General features: G+C 34.7%; 1 protein-coding gene across 1 annotated transcript in view; it reads right to left on the bottom strand.

Annotated features, from left to right (window-relative positions):
• Positions 1-245, bottom strand: part of ebna1bp2 (EBNA1 binding protein 2) — a 9,412-nt gene continuing 9,167 nt past the window's right edge. The window contains exon 10 of the mRNA XM_016478045.1: positions 1-237. Coding sequence (XP_016333531.1) covers positions 208-237 — 30 coding nt within the window. The 3' untranslated portion in view covers positions 1-207. The remainder of the gene's footprint in view (positions 238-245) is intronic.

Below are 245 nucleotides of genomic sequence, written 5' to 3'. Positions count from 1 at the left end.
AAATAGTGGAGTGTTCCTTTAATACAAACATAAAATATTTGCTCTCGGGCAACATGGAGAAGTCTTTTGAAAAATACAACGGTGTTTGTCAAAAAAAGAACAAAGCCACGACTTCACCCAAGTAATAGGAAACAGAGATTAAAAAAAAAAAAGTATTTTTAATGGCACAATTCATTTGAGTGAGAGGTACTAATGGGAAGATACAGCTCATTTGCGTGCCTTCATTTTCTTTCTTGCCTCTTTCC

The sequence above is a fragment of the Sinocyclocheilus anshuiensis genome, unplaced genomic scaffold (assembly GCF_001515605.1).
Source record: "Sinocyclocheilus anshuiensis isolate Anshui unplaced genomic scaffold, SAMN03320099.WGS_v1.1 scaffold436, whole genome shotgun sequence".
Lineage (NCBI taxonomy): Eukaryota > Metazoa > Chordata > Actinopteri > Cypriniformes > Cyprinidae > Sinocyclocheilus > Sinocyclocheilus anshuiensis.
The sequence above is the reverse complement of the archived record's forward strand: the minus strand, read 5'-3'. Positions and strand labels throughout refer to the sequence as shown.